This window comes from Trichosurus vulpecula, chromosome 3 (assembly GCF_011100635.1).
Source record: "Trichosurus vulpecula isolate mTriVul1 chromosome 3, mTriVul1.pri, whole genome shotgun sequence".
NCBI lineage: Eukaryota > Metazoa > Chordata > Mammalia > Diprotodontia > Phalangeridae > Trichosurus > Trichosurus vulpecula.
Genome location: NC_050575.1, coordinates 289,121,513 through 289,147,214, shown reverse-complemented (window position 1 = coordinate 289,147,214; position 25,702 = coordinate 289,121,513). Strand labels below are relative to the sequence as shown.

General features: G+C 39.9%; 2 protein-coding genes across 2 annotated transcripts in view; both read left to right on the top strand.

The window, feature by feature from the left end:
- Window positions 1-975, top strand: part of LOC118842498 (zinc finger protein 883-like) — a 39,342-nt gene extending 38,367 nt beyond the window's left edge. The window contains exon 6 of the mRNA XM_036749978.1: window positions 339-975. Within this exon, the coding sequence (XP_036605873.1) occupies window positions 339-975 (637 nt within the window). The remainder of the gene's footprint in view (window positions 1-338) is intronic.
- A 7,996-nt stretch (window positions 976-8,971) lies between these two features.
- On the top strand, window positions 8,972-25,245 carry LOC118843615 (zinc finger protein 420-like). The gene is made up of 6 exons (XM_036751324.1): window positions 8,972-9,055; window positions 10,558-10,644; window positions 14,288-14,372; window positions 14,953-15,079; window positions 20,449-20,559; window positions 21,315-25,245. Exons 3-6 carry the CDS (start codon window positions 14,340-14,342, stop codon window positions 23,486-23,488), a joined length of 2,445 nt encoding a protein of 814 aa, XP_036607219.1. The 5' UTR covers window positions 8,972-9,055; window positions 10,558-10,644; window positions 14,288-14,339; the 3' UTR covers window positions 23,489-25,245.
- Window positions 25,246-25,702: the final 457 nt, after the last annotated feature.

Here is a 25,702-nt window from a genome sequence, read left to right as displayed (position 1 = left end):
GAATCAGCTTCAATGTTTGGAATAGTCCGTGTACCTGATAACCAGTTGGAGAAGAGGGAAAACTCTGAAGAGGAGACAGGGGAGGGATTTCTTCTTTCTGAGAGAAATTTCAAACAAGAGTCAATTATCTTCCAACAAAACCCCACTCAGGAAAGAGGCTATGAATGTAACAAATGTGGAAAAACCTTCCTTGATAACCCATCTGTTATTCAACATCAGATAATTCACACTGCAGAGAAGCCCTGTAAATGTCAAAAAGTCTTTAATTGCTCTTCTGCTACCCTACATCAGACAATTCATAATGGGGAAAGTCCCGATGAATGTGGGAAAGTCTTCATGTGGAAATGTAATCTCACTAGACACCAGCTAATACATACTGGAGAGAAGGCTTATGAATGTAATGAATGTGGGAAAGCCTTCTTTGATGGATCAGCTCTTACTCAACATCAGAGAACTCATAAAGGAGAGAAGCGTTACAAATGTAACGAATGTGGAAAAGCCTTGTCTAAACAGTCATCCCTTACTGAACGTGAACGAATTCATACTGGAGAAAAACCCTATGAATGTGATGAATGTGGGAAAGCTTTCACCCTGAAAAGTACCCTTACTAGACATCAACGAACACATATTGGAGAAAAACCCTATGAATGTGATGAATGTAGGAAATTTTTCAGTCAGAAAAGTAATCTTACCCGACACCAGCTAACACACACTGGAGAGAAGGCTTATGAATGTAATGAATGTGGGAAGGCCTTCTTTGACCAATCAGCCCTTACTCAACATCAGAGAACTCATAAGGAAGAAAAGCTATATGAATGTGATGAATGTGGAAAAGCCTTCACTCTGAAACGTAACCTTACTAGACATCAGTTAATTCATACTGGAGAGAAGCCTTATTTTTGCAGTTTATGTGGGAAAGTTTTCAGTAGCAAGTCATCTGTCATCCAACATCAGCGACGTTATGTCAAAGATTAACCTGGGGAATATAATAAGTTCAGAGAATACTTCATTCAGACTTTTCATTTTGTTAGATACCTAAACATCAAGGTGGGACAAGAACTAATAAAGATTTAAAATTGGCCTTAGCATAAATGTTTTTACAACTATTTCTCCTTTAGGAGAAATTATTATAATTGTTAATAATAACAGTTAGCTGGCATTTATATAGCACTTTAAGGTTTTTAAAGCACTTTGTGACTATCTCATTTTATTCTCACAACAACTTTGGAAGGTAGATATTATTATTATCCCTATTTTATGGATGAGGAACTAAGATAGATAGAGATTAAGTGACTTGCCCAGAGTTACACAGCTAGTTAAGATTGAATTTGAACTCGGGTCTCCTTGACTCCAGGACTAGTACTCTATTCACTGTGCCACCTAGCTGCTTCTATTATTAAATTGCTTTTATTTTACTGGCAAAGTCATTGGGCATGTGGTCTATACATAGTTGTGAACCTGGCTTCAGACACTCTAGATATGAAGTATAGTTTTAAGTGCTCACTTCCAAAAATACAAGGACAGCTGAAGTCCCTGTGAAGGCCTAATCCAGAGGGTGCACATATTAGAATGGGAACTTAGAGGAACAAGGCAGAGTAACATGGTGGTTTTGTTTTGTTTTGTTTTATTGGACCTGTGATTTCATTGGTGGACAGAGTTCCTGGTAAGTAACTTCCTCTACCAATGGAGGAATAACAGGTTTAATGAGAACCAATCTCAGTATTTCTCTAAAAACATCCATAGAAACACCAAAAAAGTAATTAGGGCTACCAGGAAACCTAAAAAAAGAACATTGTTTGAAGGATTGAATAAGCAAAGGAAAAGTTCCAACCTTATAAGTATTGTGCATTCAAAGAAGCTGAAGCCAAAATGCTAGAAGGCAAATATGATCATAGGATACATAAAGCAGCACTATCTCCGCCTCCTACAATGCCACCAACCTGGTTGCACCACCTGTACCTCCCTCCCGCCAACCCCCATTTCCAGGTTTCTGACTATACATTACTGCTGCCCAACTCTGAAGGAAGACTTCACCCCAAGGGTGGATGGCCTACTTGAATTTATTTTTCAATTATTAACATATTTCCACCTCTCACACCTTTCCCACTACAGCAATTGTTCCTTGTCATTGTTCAGACAGTGCTCTCCATCCCCCATAAGTGCTGTTGCCATCCTCCTCAACCCAACCCCTTCAACGTCCTCCTCTAAACCTACCTGCCCCTCCCATTATGTTCTCTCCATAGGTAACAAGCTGGCTTTCTTCTTAAACCCTTTTCCTTTCTCACTTCTTTAATCTTATACTGTGTTGGTAAGCAAAAGGGCTCTTAGCACTTGGTACAACCAAGTGCCCTTGAAGAATTTGGCTTTTGTTTCCTTTGATTAATTCAGTGTATTCGTTGAGTCTTACTAGGTGCTAAGCCCCAGGCCCAAACCCCTATTAGGTGCTAAGCCTATGTGGGTGTGAAGTTCCCAGGGTACTAAGGAGAGGTGCTAACTCAAGAGGCAATCATAGCAGCCTAGGTTCTGGTTATTCAGATGACGTTTGATGATGTCTGAAATGGTATAAGAAGAGAAGACAGAGCTATTTGCGCAGGGCTCTCACTCTTGGTGGCGTGGAGACTCTGGGCAGCTGTAGCTAAGAGCCCTCCAGCTCGTAAACCTGGATGCTGGGACTTTGTTAAACTCTGGTAACTATGTATTGGGATTTGAATCAGACAAGGTCTGTCTGTCCATGTTTGTAATTTGTTCCGAAGTTCAGGGTGCTGGCTTTTTCCCCTGAACTAAGTGAATGGTATTTGTATGCTGAATTAAAATAAGCTTGTCAACCCCTTAACGTTGCTTTCCTTACTAAAGCAGATCAAAAGAACGTGGGCTTTTGCAGCGTGCTGGTAGTGTGCTTGTTGTTGGGCTTGTGTTGGTCTTTCACTCCCACAGCAGCTGCTAGCTGGATTGTTGAAACATATACTCTATGAAACTTGGCTCCATCCTGATGCTGCTGCTTCCCTGGCTACCTTCTCACTGGTTTCATTGTTCTTCATACCCAAACTCACTGGTGGAGTGGGAGAGTTGGACTCCTCCTTGCTCTCCCTCTACCACCATCACTCAACCTCTCTTCCTTTGAATTTCACTCAGTCTATATCACCCAAACACGATTCTTGTAGTCATTATCTCCTGAGCTCCAAGACACTCCTTTCCTCAATGAGTTCAGTGCAGGGCTCACAGTCTTTTCCCAGCTCCTGCTGCAATACTTGAAGACTTTGACATACACATTGATATTTCCTCAAACACTCATCTCCCAGTTTCTCAATTTACTCAATTCTCATTACTACACCCTACCTCACCTCCACATAGTCATATACTTGGAACTTGCCATCATGCCCATAAGTATTTTATTTATTCTGAAATTTCCTTGATTATAATCTGTTATCATTCCACCTCTTCCTCTGCTTTGTGACCCCTAACTCTTTTGCCTCCACTGTGACCTGCAATTCTTCCGCCCCTTAGCTCTTTCCCAAGCCATGACTCTTGCATCAACTCTCTTCCCAATTTTGACCCCTTGATGAACCAATTCAACTCTATTCTTCCCTCTTGAGATTCTTGCCCTCTTATCCTATCACTGATTATGCCTTCCCAAGCCTCAGCCTTGGATTGCTTCCATCATTTGTTGCCTTCACTCCTATTCTTGCACTACTGAAGAAAGCTGGAGAAAATCACAAGACTCTGCTGATGAGGTCTATTACAGATTTGTTTTACATAATCTCAACTGGGCCCTCACTGCTGCTAGGCAATCTTTTTACATCTTCCTAATGGATTCACTATCCCACTCACCACAGTGGCTTTTCCAAACCTTTTATCCTTCCCCAAACCTCCTGTGGATTCCCTCTCCTTCCACCTTGGCTAGTGAGAGCTATGCCTCATATTTCACTGAAAAATTGAATCCATAACTGAGAGTAACTTCTCATCCTTCTCTTGCATCTCATATTCTTTCTGCCACCATCCATCCCTTCTTTCACCCATCTTACATAAAAAGGTGACCCTTCTTGCCAAAGCAAACTCTTCTATGTGTACAAGTGATCCCATTGCATTCTGTTTTTGTCTAACAGCTTGTCTCCTTTATCATACCCTCTCACTAATACTTTTAAAATTTTAAATTCCGTTTTATTTTCAGTTCCAAATTCTTCCTTTTCTCTGCCTATTGAGAAGGTAAGAAAAAACAAAGCCTGTTAAAAATATACAGTCATGCAAAACAATTCCTGCATTAGCCATGTCAAAAAAAGGGAAAAGAACATATATGTTGATCTGCACTCGAAGTCTATCACTTCTCTATCTTGAGGTAGCATGTTTCATCATTGCCAGTCCTTTGGTAATTGTTTTGGGCAGCCAGGTGATGCAATAGACAGAGCGCTGGGCCTGAAGTCACCCATTCTGTTGGGTATGGTTACTGCGATGCTACAGCTTCTTGGAGCCACAGGTGAGAGGTTGGGTACTGGGTGGACGCCACCAAAGATGGATGAGAGGCCTTGAAAAGGGCTTAGAAAGCCCTCGTACCAGAGATGCTAATCCATCCTGAATACTCCAAACACCCTAAACTGTTGATTACTAATAGAAGAGTGAGAGACCAGGACAGGAGAAAGTGCCAAGAACAATCTTCGTGAAAACAGGTGCAGAACTTCAGGGGTGGGGTTGCCAGCACTGAACTTTAAGATCACAAGGCATTCAGGTAGTCCAATAATTCTTAAATTATCATTATCTGTTCTTAAACTATTTTCCAGAGCAGTTATTTTCCCTATGAGATACTTCACGTTTTCTTCTAAAATTTTTTCAGTCTCTTGACTATGCTTTATTCATTCTTGAAGTCTCATGGAGTCATTAACTTCCACTTGAGCAATTCTCATTTTTAAGGAGTTATTTTCATCAGTATTTTTTGTACCTCTTTTGCCATTTGGCCCATTTTGAGTTTTGATTTTTGAAGAATTCTTTTTCAGTATCTTTTGTGCCTCTTTTACCAAGCTGTTAATTCTCTTTTCATACTTTTCTTGCATAGCTCTAATTTCTTTTCCCAAGTTTTCCTTTACCATTATAATGATTTTGAAAATCATTTTTTGCTCTTTTAAAACATTCTTTACCTCTTCTAGGAATTCTTGTTGTGCTTTTATCCAACCTGCATTTTTCTTTGAAGCTTTGCTTGTAGATGTTTTCAAGTCATTGTCTTCTTTTGAGTTTGTATCTTGAGCTTCCCTGTCACCATAGTAGCTTTTTATAGTCAGGTTATTTATTGTTGTTGTTTCCTTATTTTTTCTAGCTATTTCTTGACTTTGGACTTTGTGTTATAGTTAGCATCTGCTCACCTCTGGGGGAATGACTGTCCTGAATAGTTTTTCTGCTTTATGTTCTGCTGCTGCTTTCATAGCTCAGTGTGTGTGTAGGGGGGGGCGGGGCTGTAAGTTTTTAATGCTTTTATTATGGTGTAATCTGAGACGAGATCTGGTCATTGTCCTCCCATTCTGTGCTCTGCTCCTTAGCTAGGTAGGGTCCCTGCTCCCTTATGACCATGATTTTCCTCTCCACCCTGGAACTGGGCAGTGGGGCCAAAGCAGGTGCTGCTTCATCCATGCTGCACTCCCAGCCAGCTCCCACACCAATATCTACAGACTTCTCTTCCTGACTTTCATAGTTGTCCTGGACCAGAAAAATGACTCAATGTAACATTTGTTGGCTTCCTGCTCAGAATTTAGTTTGGTGTGTTTTTTAAGTTGTTTTAGAGAAGATGTATTGGGAGAACCCAGGAAAAATGCTGGCTTCCCTCTACCATCTAGGCTCTACTCCTATCACAAACTTCTCACTCATCCCCCCTCTCCCCCACTATAGAAGCCTTCTCTTGTTTAAGAAAAAAGCAAAGCCAAGCAAAATAAATCAACAAATTGATTAGATCTGAAAATGTCTCATTCAGTACCTCTAGTCCATCACTTCTTTGCTAATCATCTGAAGTCATGATTGGTCACTGCATTAATCAGAGTTTTAAATTTTTAAAATTTGCTTAAAAATTGTTTTTCTTTCCATTATTGTGGTTATTGTATACAATGTTCTCCTGAATGTGTTCATTTCACTCTGCATCAATTAATAAATTTCAGGTTTTTTTAAAATCTATCGTATATATCATTTCTTATGTCCAACCATTTCTCAATTGATCAGAACCCATTTTATTTCTAGTTCTTTACTACAATTTAAAAAAATTTTAATATGTATATGTCCTTTCCTTCTATCTTTGACCTCTTTGGGCTATGTGCCTACTAGTGGTATTTTGGGGTCAAAGGGTATGTACAGTTTTGAGATTTGGGGGATATAGTTCCAAATTGTTTTCCAGAATTATTGGATCAATTCACGGCTCCATTAACAATGCATTAATGCAGAAGCAAAATCAAGATGACAAGTGAAAGAAGGCATTTTTGCATGGCTCACCCAGTTCAGCTTCTCCACAATGACCTAGAAAATGCATCTGATTGGGAAGGCCAAGAAAAAAAATCACAGTAATTTTTCCAGACCACAGAAGCTTAGGAAGACAGACAGACAGAGAACATCTACAAAGCCTCAAAGAAAAATGCATATTGAACACAAGCCCAACAAGAATTCTTGGAAGAGTTCAAGAAAGAGTCAAAACAAAAAAGAGAGCAAAATAATTCTAAAAACCAAATGAGAGTTGTATAATTAAAATGTGAAAATAGAATTAATAGCTTGGTAAGAGAGATACAAATCCTCACTGAAAAAATAACTCCTTGAAATTTAGAGTTGACCAGATGGAAGCTAATGACTAGAGTCCACTTGGCACCCAACTCTCTCCTGTGGCTCCAAGAAGCTGCAGCATTGCATACGTAGCAGTCATACCTTGGTAAAACCTTCTTGACAGACAGGCTAAACCAGGTTGAGGGTAACCAACAGGCTTTAAACCCATTGGTGACTTAAGGGGAATGTCTATCACAAGCATGTGAAGACTTCACCCAGCAGAATGGGTAGATGAGAACAATTTGTTCCAGTTGCCATGAAGGCAGCTGAAGGAGGTGCTGTGGAGCACTTAGAGCTTGGTCAGACATCAAAGATGCCAAGGTCTTCCACTACATCCTAGGCCAGTTGTTTTGTCTTTTGTCTTCCCACTGGGATGACTCTGGAAGAGAGAATGAGGCTGATAACTTTGTACAACTCTGCCTCACTTAAGTCTAACTCATGTACAAGTCAAGATATCACCCCATGATGTCATTAGTATTCTTTGAAAATGAAGGATGGACAGCAGCTTGTCAACACAGCCTGCTGCCAGGTCTTAGATACCAACATTTTGTCTAGTGCTGGTACAAATTGTGTCTGCCACAGCTCTACATGCAGTTGCCTTTATATTACTTGTACTCATCTCCCTTGCTTTCATGTCTTTCTCCTGCTTCTCGCATATTGGCTGTGTAACACTGGACAAGTTAATCTCTTAGTGAACCAGGCAACCAAGACTATAAATTTCAGAGAAGGTGCTGATCTGCAATGGTAGAGGGTGTTTCCTCACTTGGTGGTTCCCTTTACCAATATTAATTCAAGTCCAGTCCTATCCCTAAGTTTGTTGATGATTAAATTAATAATAAAAAAGAACTTTAAAAAAAAAAAGAGAGAAAGTGATCACTAAGTCACTGTAGACAAGGAAGAAGACACTGCATAAAGTCAAAACTCTTGATCAGAGGACTCTCCAAAGACCTTTTGATTGACCCTGTAAAGACAGACATCTCTGGAATGATGAACAGTTAAAGATGTCGGTAAAGGTAGACTTATGAAGAAAGGGAAGGAAAATTTATATAGCCCCTATTGTGTACCAGGCACTGTGCTGACAGCCATACAAATAATACAATACAAATAAGGGCCTCTATACTTCCTAGAGCATGACTCAAACTAAGAAGCTTCTCAGGGGAACAACCATGTCCCTCCAGGGAGGAATCATTATAGTCCTAGATAACACACTACAACAGTGGCCTAGGACTGACGTAAAAGAACAGAGAAGGCTGATGATAAGTCTTAAGAGTCCAGAATTTGGTCTCAAACTCAGCCTGATCCTGGGGACTCGATTTCGTAGAGAAAAGACAGCTTGGAAAACCCTTTTCAACTGCTCGACGTCCTTTCCCTTATGACAGTCTCAAGCCCCTCCTCCACGATATCCAGTCACTCAAATGAGACTGTTTTCTTCAAAATTACCAATGCCCATTTTTTTTAAAAATCGCTGCCTTTTGTTTTTCCATCACCTATATTTCCCATTGTATCCCTCCCCCTACTTCTTCCTAAAGAGCCATCCCTTAGAATAAAGAATATGGAAAAGAGGAACAAAGTTCCACAAAACTAACTGGGGTGTGTGTGTGTGTGTGTGTAAATCTGACGTCACGCCGCACACCCTAGGTCCTCCGGAGAGGACCGGACAGGAGGTGTCTGCATTCAGTTTGGGTTCGCTGAGGTTCTTTCGGGGCCCATCTCCCAGCCCTGCGATGAGCATCCTCCTGGGCCCTGGCCGATCCGCGGCGCCCTTTCCTCGGGAGGCTCCGCGGAGCAGCCTCGGGGGTTCCGTCTCCGGGCTCCCTCGCGGCCAGAGACGTTTCTGGACCGCCGCTGCCTTCCCCCTCTGGGCGTCACGAGCTCGTTAGTGAGATCCCCCGAGCTTTGTCCCCCTCGCGCGAGGGAAGGGCCACGGACGCTCTGGTTTCTCACCTGGAGCGATCCTGCGCGAGTCGCCCCTGGGCCTCCGTTTCCTTCTCTAAAGTGACAGGTACGACCCTCTGGGGAGGGGGGACCCGGTGACACCTCCAGCCCCCCCGCCCCGCCCTGTGCCGTGGAATCTGGGACTCCATTTCCCAGACTGCAGAGGGCCGCGCTGCCTCATTTCCCAGAATTCCTCCCGAGGCTGGCCAGACCGCCTCGAGGGTGGCTGGGAAGCTGCCGGAAGAACTTTGGGACTTGTCCTTCAGGGAACGTCTGCTCTGCGCAGGCGTAGTCCGGATTGGCCCCCGAGTTGACATCTCTGGGCTCGCCTTGGTCTGAGGTAAAAAGCCCGTGTGCGGTGTGGTGCGTGTGCGAGGAAAGCAGGGGCTGCAGACCGTGGGCAGGTGCGGGAGGTGGTGGTGGTGCCGCCTCGGAGGAGCCACGATCGACAGATGGAGAAACCGAGTCTCAGAGAGGAGAGACGATTTGCCCAGGGTCACACAGGATTCGCACCCAGATCTTCAGATACCTAGGGCAGTCTCTGCCCCATAGGACGAAGAATCCCTGCCCCCTCCCCTTTTCCTAGTTTCCCTCCCCCCGCCCCTTCCCCGTGACAGTTTTTCTCTAGTCCCTGTTAGCAGGGAATAGTGGAGAGGAGAGGTACCTCAGGCTGGGGGAAGCGAGGTCCTGGCAGAGGAGAGGGGAGGGAAAGAGCAGAGAGACGGGGTGGGAGGGAGATGAGAGGGAGGGGGGAAGGGAAGGGAGAGCGGGGGAGGGGAGGAGAGGGGGGAGGAGGAGGGGAGAAAAGAAAAGGGGAGGGGAAGAGTTTGTAGCAGCTGTGGGGAGGGTGCAAGAGGGACGGAAAAATATCTTGCAAAAGCTTGGTCGGAGGCAGAAAACGTGAGTGTACCTTGAAGTCAGATCAGGCCCATCATGACCTTTTCTTTTTTTTTTTAGTTTTAGTTTTCAACATTCGTTTTCACAAGATTTTGAGTTGCAGATTTTCTCCCCATCTCTACCCTCCCCCCCACCCCAAGATGGCACGTATTCTGATTCCTCATTTTCCCAGTCAGCCCTCCTTTCTGTCACCCCACTGCCCCCACCCCCATCCCCTTTCCCCCTACTTTCTTGTAAGGCCAGATAGATTTCTCTACCCCATTGCCTGTATACCTTATCTCCCAGTTGCCTGTAAAAGCAATTTTTAAACATTTGCTTTTAAAACTTTGAGTTCCAAAGTCCCCCCCTTCTTCCCTCGCCACCCACCCTCCTTGAGAAGGCAAGAAATTCAATATAAGTTATATATGTATCGTTAGCAAAACACTTCCACAATAATCATGTTGTGCAAGACTATATTTCCCTCCATCCTATCCCGTCCCCCTTTATTCAGTTTTCTCCCTTGACTCTGTCCCTTTTCAAAAGTGTTTGCTTTTGACTACCCCCTCCTCCAATCTGCTCTCCTTTCTATCATCCCCCCTTTCTTATCCCCTTCCCCCCTACTTTCCTGTAGGGTAAGATACCCAATTGAGTGCGTACATCATGACCTTTTCTGATGAGGCAGGAGGCTGAAGTGGTACTGACCCTGGATTGGAGTCCGGTTTGTTATCAGTGGATCAGGGGATTCATAGAATAGGAAGGGACCTTTCTACTTTAGAGGTTATCTAATGGATTCCAAACATTATTTTCTGGCAAGTGGCCGACCAACATCAACTTAAGTACCTCCATGATGAGTGACTCAACAAGGAGGCATCCATTACAATTTGAGAAAGCTCCAATTATTAGAAAGTTTTCTCCCTACATTGAGCCAGAATTTACCTCCCTGCAATTTCCACTCATTTTCCACAGAACTATATCCTCTTGGAGTTGGAAGGAACTTCAGGGGCCTTCTGTTTCAAGTTATACCTGAATAGGAATCTTTTCTATACCATCACAGTAAGTGGTTATCTAGCCATTGCATGAAAAGCTCTAGAGAGAATAATAATAGCTAGCATTTTTTCATGTAACCCTTTAAAGTTTGTGCCATCCATAAATTTGATAAGCATGACATATAATAATAATATTATCATTAGAGCTGACATTTATATAGCATTTTAAGGTTTGCAAAGTGGTTTACAAACGTTTTCTCATTTTATTCTCACAATGATCCCGGGAAGTAGGTGCTATCATTCTCCCCAATTTATTGATGAGGAAACAGGCAGACAGGTTAAATGATTTAGCAAGAGTCAGAAGCTAGGAAGCCTCTAAAGCTGGATGTGAAAGTTGACTCTAGGTCCAGTTCTCTATCCACTGTGCCACCTAGTGGCCTCTAAAGGGGTGCACACTATTCGAAGGCAACCCATTCTACCTTTGGGTAACTCCCTTATTAAGGAAATCTGTGCAAAGTGAAATAAACAGTACCAGAAAACTAATTTACACTCTGACAGCAAGATAAACTGAAAGAACAACATCAAAACAGCTGAAATGAAAAGAAAAGCTATAATTAAAGAAAAGCTATAATACTCCCCCCTGCTTCTTTGTGGATGTACAGGAGCAATGATATAAAACATGGCATATCATGTTAGACTTTTTCCTATGTTAGTTTTGCTAAACTTTTTCTTCTTTATTCCTTTATTATAAAGAATGGTTCTCTGAGAGGGAGTAGACAGGGATGGGAAATGTAGCTGCTGTGGAAACAAGGCGTAAATAAAAGTTTATTTAAAAAAAAGAGGGGCAGCTAGGTGGCGCAGTGAGTAGAGCACCATTCCTGGAGTCAGGAGGACCTGAGTTCAAATTCAGCCTCAGACACGTTGACACACTTACTGTGTGACCTTGGGCAAGTCACTTAACCCCAGTTGCCCTGTCTTCCCCCCCTCCAAAAAAAAAAAAAAGAGAAGCTAAATCTGTCTCTGAAACTCCCACCCATTTCCCACCCTATTTCTGCCCCCTTGGGTTGTGCAGAACAAATTTATATCCTCTTTAACATGACCACCCATTGCTGTTGAAGATAGCATGCATGTTTCCTCTAAATCTCTGGAATAAATATTCCGATTTCTTCAGTCAGTCTTCATAAAACATCATTTTGGGGAGCATACTCTTCCTTCCTATAATTGATGTGAAATGGAGGTGGCAAAGTCTAAGGTCAAGGAATTACAAAGTTAAAGAGAAAAACAAATGATCAGCATCAATGTTGAAAGGCATGGAGAATAATTGCAGGGTGAAGATATAGGCAAGAGGCCGGTGTTGTCATGGCAAGGGCGCTGAGGTCTCTATCTCAACTGCCATTTTATATCAGTCTGGCCTGGAACAACTCACTTAAATTCTCTGAACCTCATTTTCCTCAATGTACCGGCCTGATGGGGCTATTACAAGAATCAAATAAGATGGTATAAAGCAAGAGGTAAAATATTTAGTGAATATTGAATGCAATCTATGGATGTGAAATGGGTTACAACAGTAGTGACAACTGAAGAAGGTAGAATAGACAGATCATATGGATTTCAAAAGCTGACACTCCCTCCCCCCCAACATACTCGCCACTATTCCTAGATTTCCTCATAGGATTATATCTTCTTAATGTGTGGTACTGTGACCCTTCTTCCTCATTTCCCTATCCTGTTTCTTTTCAATAAAGTATGACCATCCAGAACCATAATTTAGTTGTGGTTTTCATTTCACCAAATCTTGGTAATTCTTCAGAGGTCTAATTTTCCTTTTTTGCCATAGATTGATTTAGAATACCACAAATCAGCATCTATGTTGCATTTTCATTTATTTTCTTAAACATTTACCCATTACATTTTAATCTGAGTTGGGCTTCACTGGGGAGCTTTGGGGGCTGTTGGAGCCTGTTACTAAGAGTTCGACACCTCTGTCTTAAAACTACTTCTGAGTGTTTATACTTTAACCCTAATAACCTGGTTCAAACTTTTACAATTAATTATTAATTTTTTTAAAGTTAAAACTTTTTACAAGCAATTTGACCCACCCACAATCCACTCAATGAATTTACTCAACCCTTTATTTGTTCTACTTACCCTTTCTTACCTTGAAAGACAAACCAACAACCTTCACTTTTTGCTTCTTGAATCTTATCACATTCTATGCCCTAAGCCTTCTTTATCCTCCATAATCCTTTTATATCCTTTTTCATTATCCTTGATCTTGCTTCTTTTACAACCAGGAAAAAACACTCCTTGCTTTCTGATATCAGATCAAGGTCAACTTTCTTTTCCTGGGCCTAGAGAAATAGTGCTCTTTCAAATTTTCCTCATTTTCCCCAAATTTTGCCAAATTTCTCTACTCCAAATTAAATCTCAAACCCCTCTAAACCCTCAAACCTAGTCCTCTTCACCCCACCCTCTCTAAGTCCCTACATGATTTCCTTCTCTTTCTTATTGAGTTCAAAGCCACCTCTCTTTTACTAGTCCTGTAGAAGCCAGATTTTCATTAAATATGTATCTGGTTAGCTGCTGTAAATTTTCATTGCTGCTGTGTTAGTTTTGTTAGATGGTAGGGGAATTATAAAGATAAGAGAGTGAGTAGGTGACTTCTAGGAGTTTATACATTAACTGCAACAAACATGCACATTCTTTATAGGCTATTGCTCATGGTGCATGATTATCTGCTCATACCTTTAAGAATTAGAGGAAATTGGGTGGAATCAGATTACTAGGGGTTAGGGAAGAAATGAGCAGTGAGGAAATGGAGAAAAAGTATCCCATTTAAGGGTTTTGGCTGTGAAAGGAGACTAAAGCTAAAGAGTCAGGTATGGTCAGTTTTTAGACCCTCCATCTCATATATAGTAGAATTACATTTTTGCTTGAATTCCAAAGTAATTCTATAAGCTGAAAATCAAACTTGTTTAAAATTACCTTTGAAAAGCCCTTAAAATGTCACATATTCATGACATTATCTTTAAAATGCTTGGTTAGAAAGAGACGAGTATCTTTTAAAGAAGATATTATCAGGTATTAGATGGGCCTGAGAAGGTTGTTATAAAAGAAAAAAAAGGAATGTAATTTTTATGTTTAAAGTACCCACAAGAGAAGCATGGACCAGGATTTCTATTGAAATAAAAGAAAACAAAAACAGATAAAAACCTAGCTGGCAGGAAAACTGAAGAATAGGGAAAAATATTCCTGAAAGGGCTTTATGCATTAGTTTGATTATATTACAGGGTGTTTATACCACTGCTCAGCTGTTTTCTTCTTATTTCATGAGGCCTGAAAGGACACAGGGCAGTAAAAAGGAAGACGAGAAGATGTCTGTCTACTAGTCTAAGTGGAAATGAATATCTGCTGCTCTAAGCAGAAGAGTAAATTGCATGAAGAGAGGGTCTAGGATCACACTTACGGAGAGGAGATATTCACGTGATGAGACATACTCTGTAAGCAGCATACAGGAGCTGAGAGTGATAGAGGAACAACAGATTCATGTCTCTCATCTGTAACATATACTTATTGATTAGAATGGTGGGGGAAATAACCTACTTTAAAGATTGGGGATTAAAGATGGGGTTTAGAGACTTTTAACCTGGTTACTCTGGGAGCCCCAAGACATCACTCTTCTCCCTCATGTTGCCTTTCTCCTTCCCCAGCTCGTGCTCTTGAGATGCAGCCTCTTCTCTGAGTTGTGCAGACTTGGAAGCAATGGCCACCTTGTTCCTGACAGCCAAGTGCCAGGTGAATTGACCTTCCTTACTCTTCTGTGAGACATCTCACTTGCTAGAACATTTCTTTTCCTGATGATGGAACCTGAGTTTTTCTGCTCTCCTTTTTCCCCTCCAAAAACCAGAAATCCAGTTCTTTCTCAGTAAGAAACTAGACCCATCCTGGTATATGTGGACCATCATAAGAAATATCCTTTACTCTTGTGCTTTTCCTCAGTGGGTTACTATTCTATAGGTATGTTGATGAGGGACTAAGAGACCTTTCTTTGACAGGTCATATACTTACATCCCCTTTTACATATTATAGTACTCAGATGCCTTAAAGTTATCAGAACCACTCTCTCTCTCCCATCAGTCCCTCCAAATGCTCTTATTTTCTTTCTTTTTTTTTGTTATTTGGGGGGGCAGGGCAATTGGGGTTAAGTGACTTGCCCAAGGTCACACAGCTAGTGAGTCAAGTGTCTGAGGTGGGATTTGAACTCAGATCCTCCTGACTGCAGGGCCAGTGCTCTACTCACTGCACCACCTAGCTGCCCCCAAATGCTCTTATTTTCACACTTTCCCATTAGGTAGCAAGAATGTGTTTGTTTCAGGAATCAGTGACATTCAAGGATGTAGCTGTAAACTTCACCCAGGAGGAGTGGGGACAGCTGAACCCCGCTCAGAGGGACCTGTACAAGGATGTGATGCTGGAGAACTATAGAAACCTCATCTCATTGGGTAAGGATGGCTTCTCCCTGGGATTCAGAATCTATCTTAAATTAAGAAAATTCTCCTCTTTGCTAAATATTGTTGTGGTGAATGCAGAGCTAGGATTGGATTTATTTATGTCTCACTGTGACTATGTGTCTCAAAGGATAGTCATGTAACACATACCTGTAGGAACTGCTTTGAAACAACAGTGATGGCTGTGTAACTGTGAAGGTGAGCATGAGGTCCTAGTGTTTCCTCTGGGACCAGGTGAAGGGTGGGGTCCTGGAAAGGATGAAGACCTTAAGAGGTCTGAATGCATCAAGAATAAGAACAGGAAGAAGGGCTATAAGATAGAGCCCGTGGATTAGAAGTGGTAACTAAAAGCAAGAGAGAGATATCAGGGAGAGTCACAGGGTAATTATAATTGTTTGCGAGTTCTCCCTCACATCAAGCCTAAATGTGCTTCTCAGCAGTTTCTAAGCATTATTCCTAGTTCTGCCCCTGGTGCCAAACACAACAATTCTAATCCCTTTTCCACATTACAGCCCTTCAATTACTTGAAGACGACAATCATAGCCCTCTCTAAGTCTTTTCTTTAGGTTTAACATCCTCAGTACCTTCACTTGGTCCCTATATGGTGTGATCTCAAAGCCCTTCATCATCCTTTTGTAACAATAATGTTGCTTGCAGCTGCTGTGGAGGTGTAAGGCCAATAACACCAGCACACAGGAGGGCTGCTAGCACAGGTTCTTTGATCTGCTTTTCTAAGGAAAGCAACTTTAAGGGGTTTACAATCTCACTTTAATTAAACATACCTATATCATTCACTTAGTTCAGGGGAAAAAGTCAGCACCCTCAACTTCAGAGAAAACACAAACAAAAATTACAAGCAGAAATTATATAAACAGAGCAAATAACACAAGTCAGCAGACAGGGATTCTAACTGTCTGTCCATAGCAATACATACATAGTTACCAGAGAGAGAAGCACCAACATCTGGATTTTCAAAGCTGGGGGGCTCTTTAATGGCTACCCAGAGTCCTGTCTGGCCAAACCACACAAATACTCTTCCAGTGAGTGAGCCCCCAAAGCAAAATGCTAACCTTAGAGTATATATACACTTCTTCAGGGTCAGAGGGCATCACAACCATGTGACTCAACCTTATGTGACTTAGGCTTTCTTGTGACTTAAGCAGGTCATTCAAAGGCAAGACTCAATCAAAGGCTCTTGATTGCCTTAGTCCTGAGAAGCACTCCAAAAGAAAAAACAGCAAAAAGTCTCACTTCGCTTGCCATTACACCTGGTCACTCCTTTCTGGATGCACTTCATCTTATCAGTGTCCTTCCTAAAATGGGGTGCTCAGAACTGAGCGTAATTCTTCAGATGTGGTTTGACCAGAATAGAGGACAGCAGGATTAGAACCTCCCCAGTGTAGTAAAGTATAACATTCTTGTGAGTAGAGTTTTGTTTTATTTTTGTCTTTGTAGCCGCAGGACTTAACATAGTAACTGGTACAGAATGTTAGTACTTAAATAATGGAATTGATATGGATTTTATACTGCCTTTTGAAAAAAATTTGTTGACCTATTTTGGTTTTATATCACTTGCATTTCCCCATATATACCTCCCTCCAACCCAGAGAGCCATCCCTTATAACAGAAATAGAAAGACACCATCCCTTTCTAAGATCACATTAGTTTTTTGTCTGCTATATCAATCATACTATTGATTCAGTATTGAGCTTGCAGTATACTAAAACCACAGATCTTTTTTATACAAACCAGTCTAATCATACTTTACCAGCTTATACTCATGAAATCAATTTTTTGAACCCATGTGTAAGACTGTACATTGACTCTAATTAAATTTCATCTTCTTAGATGCTACCTGATGCTTAGCTTATCAAAATATTTTTGGATCTTGTTAAACAGTGGGTTAGTTATTCTTACTAACTTTGTGTTACTAGCAAATTTGATAAACATACCATTTATGCTTATGTCCAGGAAGATAAGCATTTTTCTCTCTCACCCTTCCTTTTCAGTTTAAAACTCTTTTGACTAGATTGGCAAGATACCAGTTAAATACATTATTACCACAGCTTGTTGGGTATACTTCATTCCTAGCTTTTCACTAACTATTGAATTCCCAGAGAATGAGTCTGGATCCAAGGAAACAGGAAAGAGTAAATCCATATTTGTGAATGTGGTTGGGCAATGTCATCCCACTGTGGATTCTGCTCAAATCAGAGTATATGAAGAGGAGGTGCAGTTTTCTGAGTGTCCTCAATGCATCAATATCAGTTTTCTGGGAGTTTTGAGAATAATATTAAATAGCCTGGGCCCAAATACAGATCCTTAGGGCACTCCACTAGAGACAACCTTCCAAGATGATATCAAATCCTTTGGGTCTGCCTATTTAAGCCAATTTTGAATCATCCTAACTATACTGTTTTTTACATAAAGTGAGACAAGGTTATCCATATCTCTTTATCTTGCCCACAAATATACAGTAAGATTTTATCAAATATTTTGTTAAAGTTTAGGTAAACTATATCTGCAATATTCTCCAATCTTGCAATAGAGTAACCCTATCAAAAAATAAATGAAGTTAGTCTGGTATGACCTGTTTTTGATGAAGTTGTAGTGTATATTTTCTAAATGTTCACTAACTGTTGTTTTTATAATTCTGTCTAGAATTTTCCAAAGAGTCAAAATTAAGTTTACTGGCCTGTAGTTTGCATACTCCAATCTCTTGCCTTTTTTGGAGATCCTGTGACGTTCCTTCCTTTCTATATGTTATTTCAAAAATCATTGAGTGTCTCAGCAGTCCCAATCCACCAGTTTTTTCAGTACCCTAGCAGGTAGTTGGTCTAGGTCCAATGATTTGAACTCATCAAGGATAGCTAATAATAATTACTTATAATTCTTACTACAGCCCTTCTTATCCTGGGAGTCAACTTCACCTCCCTATTTATCAATTTTTGTTCTATTATTTCCAGCCCAAAGATACTTCTCCTTGTAAGGGAATACAGAAGCAAAAAAAAAAAAAGTTGAGCAGCTCTGCCTTCTCTCCATCATCCATTTTCATTATCTCTTTTCCTAAACAGTGGTCCTATTCTCTTTTGATCCTCTTTTCCCCGTGTAGCTTTAAAAAAATTTTTGTTATTTTTGCTGTGCTTGCCAGGCTTAGTTCATTGTGACAGTTTTCATCTTTCTTCTTCATCCTGATGTTACCTTCTCTTGTTACCAGATGTCTTCTTCTGTAGTGTATTTTCAAAAATCTAAGTAAGTAATTAATTCTCCATGCATTTATATTGGTCTCTTTAAACATCCCCCATTTTCCTTATCAGAATTGTTTTTCTTAATGTCTTCAAAATTTCCTTCTTGAAAGCCTCTTGAGCTGACTTCCTGTATAGAATTTTAGGAGCCTACATTTCCTTTCCGTGAACACTTTGAAATCTGTCCTCCCCAAATCTAGGGTATATGTCACACTCTGCCTGCCTTACCTTTCTTTCTCTCTCAGAAATTCTAATATGGAATGGTTGCTTTCTCAATGTTCCTATCATTTCCATTCTAGCCTCTAATTCCTCCTTATTGGTGAGAAAAGGATATAGAATAGACATTTCCCTTGTTAGTTCTTATCCCGTTTGAAAGATAAAGTTATCATTGAGTCAAGTCAAGAAGTTGTTAGTTGCTTTGTTTTTGATAGAGACTGAACCACACATTTGGATGATCGAAGTTCCCTGTTCTCTGAACTCATTTATCTCCAATTTTGGTCCAGATAATCTGTAGGACATTCTGATGACAACTTTGCTTCTCTTTTTTACTTCTATCGATATTTTTGAAATTTTTAAACTATACTTTGTACCTCTAATTCCTGGATTTCATCATATGAATGTCTCTTTTTAATATACAATACTGTTATACCCCCTGAGGTGGGAGTAATATCCTAACCACCTGTATCTGTGAAAGTTAAGCTAATTTTTTTTCCTTTAAAGGTATTAAAATCATTCTGAAGACTTAATTGGCTCAGTTTAGGCTGTTGGCATTATTTCCTGGTTGCTTGAGCACAACACAGCCACAAGAAGAACAGGTGCTCTCTTTTGCTTGGCTGGTGGACCACCATGAGCAATTAAGAGGCAAGGGAGTTTTGATGAGCTGAATCAAATCATGGAGTCCTTGATGCATGTCCTTGTTGACTATCTTTTCCCTGCTATAGCTAAATAAATTTCCTTTTGTTAACTGTTGAATGACCTACATGAGTGTTTCATTTCATTCAGATGTCAGACTTAAAACTATCAGGGTATTGTTCCAAGTCAGTAACACGCCCTTTTTAAATTATGCTTTTCTGAAGAAGGTATACCCTTCTTGAGGAATAATCCAGTCATAGCTCCTATTCTTCCAAATCTTGGTGTTATTTATGAGGTCAGTTGAGCCTCCTTGTGTCAGCTCAGGGGGTTCTTAACCTGGTCTCCATAGAACAACAAGGGGTCAATGGATAAATATCAGGGGGTCTGTTAACTTGGATGTGAAAAAATTTCATTTCAATATAATTGGTTTTCTTTGTAATCCTATGTATTTTATTTTATGCATTTAAAAATATTATTCTGAGAAGCTGTTCATAAACTTCATCAGACTGTCAAAGGGGTCCTTGACACAAGAAAGGTTAAGAACCTCTGTGTTAGGTTCTCCATTCACCTTGCTATCCATATTTTGTGCATGCTTGTATCTGAGGTGCTATGGATTTTATTGCTTGCTCTTTTCTTGGATTTTGTCTCTAGTGAATTTCTGGACATCTCTACTTCTATTTTTTTCCTTAGGTTATAGCTATTTTATGGTTTGATAAGTATACATAAGCATCTTTCTCTCTCACCCTTCCTTTTCAGTTTAAAACCCTTTTGACTAGATTGGCAAGATACCAATTAAATATATTATTACCACAGCTTGTTGGGTACACTTCATTCCTAGCTTTTCACTAGCTATTGAATTCCCAGAGAATGAGTCTGGATCCAAGGAAACAGGAAAGAGTAAATCCATATTTGTGAATGTGACTGGGCAGTGTCATCCCACTATGGATTCTGCTCATATCAGAGTATATGAAGAAGAGGTGCAGTTTTCTGAGTGTCCTCAATATATCAATATCAGCTTTCTGGGAGTTTTGATGAAAAGAATTCAGTCTTAATGGAAAAATTCCAAGCTTCTTATGATCTCTGCAAAGGAAAAAGTATTCCTAGGGGGTACAGATAGCTTGAGTATTACTGGAAAGATTGGCAACTAATAAAATGCTAATGACTGTTTATGAGGGCAGGTTCATGTCAAAGGATTAGGGACTAACTTCTAAGACATTTGTGTCCCCTGCAGAGACTACTGTGTTTCATATCCTTCTCCATAAACAGGATTTTCCATTTCTAAACCTGATGTAATCTTCAAATTGGAGCAAGGGAAAGACCCATGGATATTTAACCTACAGAGATCTGAAGAAGAAGACATGCCAAAAGGCTCTCTAGGTAAGTAAGAACCACATATATGAGATATATTGGATGTAACAGCATTTTAATGAGAGAAAATTCTCCTCAGCACTCAAGACCCACAGACCCAAGGAGGAAAGCTCTCTTTCTACTTCCTTTTTTGGTCGAGGAGAGTGGGAAGACTATGCCATCTTTCCTTCAATTGTGATTCCTCTGGTTTCCTTTTCATATACACACATGTTCATGTATTCACGTACATATACACACATATACACAAAATGATCTGTCAGTGAGTAAAGAAGAGGAAGTCTTTGGAAAGAATGAGAAGGTGGTAAAGGTTAAATATATGGTAAGGGATATATCTATACCTAGCTACTGCACACTTAATCATTACCATATTCTCTTTTTTCCTAGGGATACCTCCCCTAAACCCCTTCTTTACTCACTGAAAGATAATTTTACTAGATCCTGTCCCATTTCTTTATTTATACTTTGCTATTCCTACTCATCACATTCTCCTCTATATAGTATAAAACCCTGGTAATCCTTGTTTTCTGCTTACTTTCCTTAGTGACCTAACAACCCTTCCTCCATTTCTGTCATTTTCTCACTTCTTTTCTCCCATTTTTTAACTTTTCCCCAGATTATAAGGTTATTTTTGAGAGGTGAAAAGTGTGTGTGTGTGTGTGTGTGTGTAAGTTATTGTGTTTCACTGTATTGTATCTCCCCCACCCTCCAATAGCATTTTCTTTTCTTACCTTACAGAGAATAGATTGCATTTATTTTTCTTCTAGTTTCAGATTGGGAGAGTAGGCCTAACACCAAGGTGTCATCTCTAAAGACGAATATTTCTGAAAAAGAATCTTTTGAGACATTAATGGAAAAGCTCAGAGAGCATCGTCTAGATACTGCATTTGCAAGAGTTTATATACCTGAGGGCAGATTGGAGAGGCAGAGAGAAAATTTAAAAGAGAAGAGTTGGAATAAATTCCTTTTCCGTGAGATGAATTTCAAACAATTATCAGTCAGCTTTCCAGACAATCCCACCAAGGAGAGAAGTCTTGAATGTAAAGAATGTGGGAAAAAATTTTTTGAACACCCATCTCTTACTCGACATCAAAAAAATCATAATGGAGAGAAACACTATAAATGTAATGGATGTGGAAAAGCCTTCTCTAAACATTCCTCCTTAACTGAACATGAGAGAATTCATACTGGAGAGAAGCCCTATGAATGTGATGAATGTGGGAAGGCCTTTCGACAAAAAGGCACACTTATTCTACATCAGCTAACACATAGTGGAGAGAAACCTTATGAATGTAAAGAATGTCAGAAATCTTTTAGTCTTAGAAGTAGCTTTTTGAGACACCAGGTATCTCACACAGGAGAAAGTCCTTACAAGTGCATTGAATGTGGAAAAGCTTTCATTAATTTTTCGTCTCTTAGTCGCCATCAGAGAAGTCATAATGAAAAGAACCCTTATGAGTGTAATGAGTGTGGGAAAGTCTTTTTTGACCGATCATCCATTACTCAACATCAGAGATCTCACAAAGGAAAGAAACATTATGAATGTAATGAATGTAGAAAAGTCTTTTCTACACATTCATCTCTTACTGAACACGAGAGAATTCACACTGGAGAGAAACCCTATGAATGTGATGAATGTGGTAAAGCCTTTGTTAATTGTTCATCCCTCAGTCGACATCAGAGAATTCATACTGGGGAGAGTCCCTATAAATGTAATGAATGTGGGAAAGCTTTCCGACAGAAAGGTACACTTAATCTGCATCTGCTAACACATACTGGAGAGAAGCCTTTTGAATGTAGTGAATGTGGGAAAACTTTCAGCCATCGAAGTAGTTTTTTGAGACATCAGATTACTCACACAGGAGAAAGTCCCTACAAATGTGGGGAGTGCGGTAAAGCCTTCATTAACTGCTCATCTCTTCGTCGACATCAAAGAATTCATACTGGTGAGAGCCCTTATGAATGCAAAGAATGTGGCAAAGCTTTCCGACAAAAAGGTACCCTTACTCTACATCAGCTAACGCATACTGGAAAAAAGCCCTATGAATGTAATCATTGTAAAAAAGCCTTCTTGAAACATTCATCACTTATTCCACATCAGAAAATTCATGCTGGAGAAAATCATGAATGTAGCAAAACTTTCTTTAACTGCTCAGCTCTTAAACAACATATACATTATGGAGAGAAGGCCTACAAATATGTTGCATGTAGGGAAGGCTTCCTTGATTTCTCATCCCTTACTCAATATCAGGAAACTTATAAGGGTAAGAATCATTATGAATATAATGAATGTGGAAAAGCCTACTATAAACAGTCATCCTTTCATGAATTTGAGAGGATTAATACAGTAAAGAAACCGTATGAATGTGGCAAATGTGGGAAAGCCTTCAACTCCAAAAGTAGTTTTATGGCACATCATATGATTCACAGAGGAGAAAGTCCCTATGCATGTAATGAATGTGGGAAAACCTTTTTTTACCAAAAATCCATTAATCGACACCAGAGAATTCATACTACACAGAGGCCCTATGAATGTGATAAATGTGGGAAAGCCTTCCTTGACCGGTCAACTCTTACTCAACATCAGAGGACTCATACTGGAGAGAAGCCCTATAAGTGTAATAACTGTGGAAAAGCTTTCAGCCATAGAAGTAGCTTTTGGAGACATCAGCTAACTCATACAGGAGAAAGTCCCCATGAATGTAATGAGTGTGGGAAAACCTTCTTTGACCGTTCATCTCTTACTCGACATCAGAGAATTCATACTGGAGAGAAGTCCTATAAATGTAATAACTGTGGAAAAGCCTTCCTTAAACATTCATCCCTTACTATACATGAGAGAATTCATACTGGTGAAAAACCCTACAAATGTGATAAATGTGGGAAAGCATTCTTTATGGCCTCTTCTCTTACTCGACATCAAAGAATTCATACTAGTTAGTCCCTATGAATGTAATGTGATAAATCCTCTAACCATCCCATGTAATACATGAGATAATTCATATTAGAGAGAAATTTTAATTATATAGCTGGTGTGGATAAATGTTCAGTAGCAAGTTATTTGTTAGCATTATTAAGTCTAGGGGTATAATTACACAGGAAAAACTTAAGTCATACTTTTAACATGGGTCACTTTTTAAAACTTCAGATTGAGAGGTAAGACAAGACACCCCAAAATACTTTAAATTGCTCCCACATTAAAGTATCTAAAACTGATGGTGCTTCTTACTTTTATCCAATATCTATCCCTTTGCCACCAGCCTTTTTGGGCACCTGATCTCTATTGTGAACCTGGCCTGAGGTACCTCAAATATAAAATGTATCTCTTAAGAATCCCACCTTCCCCAAAGCTGACAGAACCCTTGGGGTTCACAAATTTGTGAAGGGAGAACTTATAGGAAATTGGGAGGAAAGGTTGTAAAACAGCATATTTTCTCAATCTCTGCCTTAACAATAGCATCACAGACACCAAAAGGAGAAGAAGCAGGGCCGCCAGAAATACTCATAAAAAATTGTTTTCAGAAAAGGAATTATCAATTGGCAAACAAAAGTTCCAATGTGATAAACAAATACTATATATTTTTGTTGATTTATTAGCATTGTTTTAGTCCAGTTTTCCCCCCCCAGTTATACATTTCCTGAATAGTTTCTTTTTGCCACTTCTCTTATGTTGAATTATCCTGCTGCCCAACTGTTGCCAGCATAAAAGATGTAATGAAATTAGCAAAAATATCATGAAGCTAAAGAATGAGTTCATCACTAAGGATTTTCAGGGGAAGGTGATCATGAAACTCGACAGCCTGGAAACTTCCATGGCAAATGTATGTAAAATTATGGATTCTCTGAGAAACAGAATAGTTACGCTAGAGGACAAAATGATAGAATAACAAAAAAAAAAAAAACCCAGAAAAGTACCCAACTCAAAAAGTATCTGGAAACTATGCAAACAAATGTTATAGATCTGGAAGACAGAACACAGAGAGAGAGCTTTTGGGTTCCCTGAAAACTGAAGGAGGAAAGAATTTGACAATTATATGACAGAAAATTATATAACAAAATATCTGAAATGCTGAAAACAAAGGTCAAGCTGCAGATCAAAATGATCAAGACAAATCAGAGAAAGGAACTAAAGACCAAATAAGAAGAAAGCATCTTCCACCTAATCTTTGTCTTCTGCCTCCTTGTTGATTAGAGGTGCACTAGGTTCCTTAAGGTTATGCCAGCAGAGGTCTGGAAGATTTTACACCAAGCTGGAAAACTACTAGTATGGTTCTGATGCTGTCATTGCACAGAACAATGAAATGGGTGCTCTGTCATTCCTGGAGAAATGAGACTAAAGCTTCTTATGAAGACCATCCACTAAGGTGTTTAAAGGAGTTGTGATCTGCATTGGTAGAGAGATTACCCACACTGACAAATTCACAGATTCATGACAGAGAATTGGTGTACATATATTTAATATAAATGTAGGTGCACATATATACTGACAAAAAACATAACTTATTGTTTTGGGTCCAAGTCAATTTGTTAACATCTATTTTACCTAGATAGAGTAGTAACTCAGACTGGTAACCAAAGACACATAACAGATTAGTGTTTGATAAATGAAAGCCCAGACAACAATGGGGAAGGAATTATTCAATGAATAATGGCAGCTAGGTGGCACAGTGGATAAAGCACTGGGCCTCGAGTCAGGAAGATCTGAGTTTGAATATGACCTCAAACACTTAATTGCCATGTGGCCCTGGGCAATTCACTTCTTTGCCTCAGTTTCCTCAACTGTAAAATGGATATCATAGCACCTAACTCTCAAGATTGTTGTGGAGATCAAATGTAATATTATTTGTAAAGTGCTTAGTACAGTGCCAGGCACAGGTGTTTAATAAATCTTTGTTCCCTTCCTCCTCTTCCCTCCAATTACATTTGTAAGGGAAAATGCATAGTAGTATGACAAAAGGGATTGAATCCATGTCTTACAGAATGTGTATTCCAGTGCTTACACTTCATTGGATCTGTGATCTTATTGATGTGTTTGTTCCCTCTGTTATTGCAAACCACACTTTATCTACCCTTTCTCATCTTGTGCAGTTATGGCCCTTGTTTTCCCATAGCTCTTACAGAGGACCTACTCAGTGTGCCTGAAACTTTCCCCTAG

Bases quoted from the DNA above. Each gene is read 5' to 3' on its own strand.
- LOC118843615 (XM_036751324.1), top strand. From the start codon at position 14,340: ATGGCCACCTTGTTCCTGACAGCCAAGTGCCAG. The intron at 15,080-20,448 runs GTAAGGATGGCT...CTCCATAAACAG, and splicing joins TAGAAACCTCATCTCATTGG to GATTTTCCATTTCTAAACCT. The intron at 20,560-21,314 runs GTAAGTAAGAAC...TTTTTCTTCTAG, and splicing joins CATGCCAAAAGGCTCTCTAG to TTTCAGATTGGGAGAGTAGG.